Source organism: Odontomachus brunneus, unplaced genomic scaffold (genome assembly GCF_010583005.1).
Source record: "Odontomachus brunneus isolate Ranch 3 - 2012 unplaced genomic scaffold, Obru_v1 Obru_scaffold_185, whole genome shotgun sequence".
In the NCBI taxonomy this organism is placed as follows: Eukaryota; Metazoa; Arthropoda; class Insecta; order Hymenoptera; family Formicidae; genus Odontomachus; species Odontomachus brunneus.
In genome coordinates, this window is record NW_022639635.1 from 545,961 (window position 1) to 548,822 (window position 2,862).

The following is a 2,862-nucleotide window of genomic DNA, read 5'->3' on the forward strand; positions in this document are numbered from 1 at the left end:
TAGCGCGTGAGGATCACGTGCGATCGCGTCGTCGCGAGGCCAGCGAGCCGCCTGCTCGTAACGCGGAGCCGAGCAGTTGCTATGGCAACGATCAGCCAAAACACAGATTTCGCAAATCGGCGGGCGGCACGCGCCGCGAGATGCTCGCACGACGAATTGAAAAAACCTTAGCTTCGATGTAGACTCACGCTAGTCGCGAATTGTCAAGCCGTTTTTCCGCTTCCTGTGGTCCAATCCGCGCGCTCCAGAGCATACTAAAAGAAGCCTATAAGTACGACCGCGTACCTCGGTCAGTAGCCTTTTTCGCGTAGAATGTCTTCACGGTGGTTTCGTGCTAACGTCTCGCGAACAGTTTCGCTCTACCAGGCTCAGCCTGCGGTCGCCGGTCTCTCAGCCTCAAGTTTGTCGCGGAGCTGATTCCTCGCGAATTCTCCGGATCGCTCATCGTCGAGTTCGTAGACCGGTTCGCTCAGCATTCGTTGTTTCCTTGCTGCGAATCGTTCGCCGTCGCGACCGTTGCAACGAGCCCAGCGGTGCTCTTATCGCAACGTCCGTCGCATCCTTTCTCGCTCGGTTGAGCTCTCCACTCGCGGTGCGATCCAACACCTACGGAGGACCCGCGCCGTGACCTTCTGGTCGCTCAATTGTGCGGGCGCTGGCGATCTCTTATTCTCGGTTAAGCCGACGCTCCTCTCGTAGCGCGACGTCGCGCTCTTCGTGCGAGCATTGCTCCGCTCTCTCGGCTCTCGGTGTATCGTCTCTCGCACTATAGCTCGATGCCGGAGTTGGACCCAGGAAGCAGTGCGGTTCTTCCGCGAGGCTTTCGTTTCCTCGAGCTCGTCGGCGATCAAGCTCGGATCGCCCTGAGCTCGCTGCTGTCGGCCGCGACTTCCGAAGGTTCGCGCTCCGTGCAGCACCAGTGTACTCGCGCGCCTCGCCCGCACGCGACGGCCGCGCGTTCCGACGGCATACGCTCCGATATCTCATGTGCAAACTTTGTAATTGTGCATCGTCTAGACAGTGTAAACCCGCCGATCTCGCTCGCGCTCGCACAACCGATTCCGAGGCCTCGCGACTCAAGATTTCCGACGGGCGCGTCAAGATCTCCGTCGCGTGAATATCGACGAGATATTCATCAAGATTTCCGTCGCGCTGAGAACGGCCTCACGCTGAAGACTCGCTGAAGATTTCCGTCCGCCGCTTCGTCGCGAGATCGAAGGGTTCAGTGTAATTTCTGCTTGCAATAAATCTGTGCCGCACTGCAACCGCAATTGTGAAGTCTCTTTATCACCACCGCCGATCCTACTCCCACGCACGACACCGGTGCTTTGCACGAGGCAGTTACCGGCGCTTTTCGTGTCGGCTTTCGGCCAATCGAGGTCGAGCCCGATACAATATATATATATATATATATATATATATATATATATATATATATAGTATTTTTCTTACATATATACTTTGTTCCTATCTAAAAAGCCGTTCAATTAAAGCATTTCTTATAAATTAACCATATCCAGGTTAGCAGTGAGGTTGAGAAACTGGAACTTCGATATTTATATTTTCAGTTTCTACTTCAGCTTCTTCTTCCAAATAATCATTTAAACTCAATGTTAAATTTTGCAAAACAGCACATGCTACAACAATTGTTGTGGATATTAGTAATTTTGTGCTCAATCCTTTGGATAAGCACGGAAATCTGCGTTTCCAAACGCCGAAAGTCCTCTCAATAATTCCTCTTGTCCTATTATAGATTACGTTGTAACTGCAAAAAAATGTATACGTATAAATTCCTTGTGTTGTATGTACGGGCATATACGTGCGTGCGTGAATGTACAGACGTGTGTGGCATTAGTGAATCATATCTTTATTTAATATCATCTTAATCATGTGTAACAACATCTAATTGTAATTTTATAAAAATGAAAAAGATATAAAATGATATAAAATGATGAAATTATTAATGTTATGTTATTAATGTTATGTTTATTAATAATTAATATTTTATATATGTATTTTATTTTTAACTTTTATTTTTACTATTTACCTCGTAATGTATGATTAATGATCTATTTAGTAATATAATTATTGCTGTTATAACTATAGAATTAGACAAACCTTATTTCTTCATCGGTAACAGGATTATTAATCGGCGTAAGCAAAAATGGCAACGAAGGGTATCCAGCATCTCCGACGAGTCTTAATTCGCGTCCTCTGTACCGTATGTACAGTAGCGCTCAAATGTCTTTTGACAGTCAGTTTTCCTGATTTAATTTTCCAACAGTGCTATTATCGGTTCAGTTATTCGTTGACCTTTGTACAATACGGACGTAGTTTTCGTTATAACTCGGATTCATCTTCAGATTTAAGTAAGAAATACTTTATTTACAAATAATATTTGTGATTGATAGATCAAAAGTCTTTTTACACATTTATTTACTGCAAGTAATTACCTCTTAAACATATACGTGTCAATATTATATTTGTTTTAGATAGTACAAGTTAGTTATGGCCAAAAGACAACGAAAAGAATATTCTATTGACTTTAAGGAGGCTGTAATACATGCTTTGAAAGAGGGACGCTGTCAATCAGAAGTTGCCCGTTGTTTTGGTATATCTCGGCAGTTAGTGAGTGTCTGGAATCATCGACAACAAGTTCAGGGTCATGTAAATAATAAGCCTCGTCAAGGACGGCCTCGGAAAACATCATAAGAGTCGACAGAATTATCAAAATGATATCAGTCGCTGATCCGCGCAAATCTGCGCAGTACATTACTCGTGAATTACAACAAGATCATGGAATCAATATTCATGTTTCAACTGTAAAACGTCGACTTAAGGACCACGGTTTACTAGGTCGCC

The 2,862-nt window shown here is 44.6% G+C and overlaps 1 protein-coding gene across 1 annotated transcript in view; it reads right to left on the reverse strand.

Moving 5' to 3' along the window:
- Positions 1-1,467: 1,467 nt before the first annotated feature.
- The window catches only part of LOC116851663 (putative nuclease HARBI1), a 6,956-nt gene continuing 5,561 nt past the window's right edge, over positions 1,468-2,862 (reverse strand). Inside the window, 2 exon segments of the mRNA XM_032831315.1 lie at positions 1,468-1,765; positions 2,119-2,214. Coding sequence (XP_032687206.1) covers positions 1,468-1,765; positions 2,119-2,214 — 394 coding nt within the window.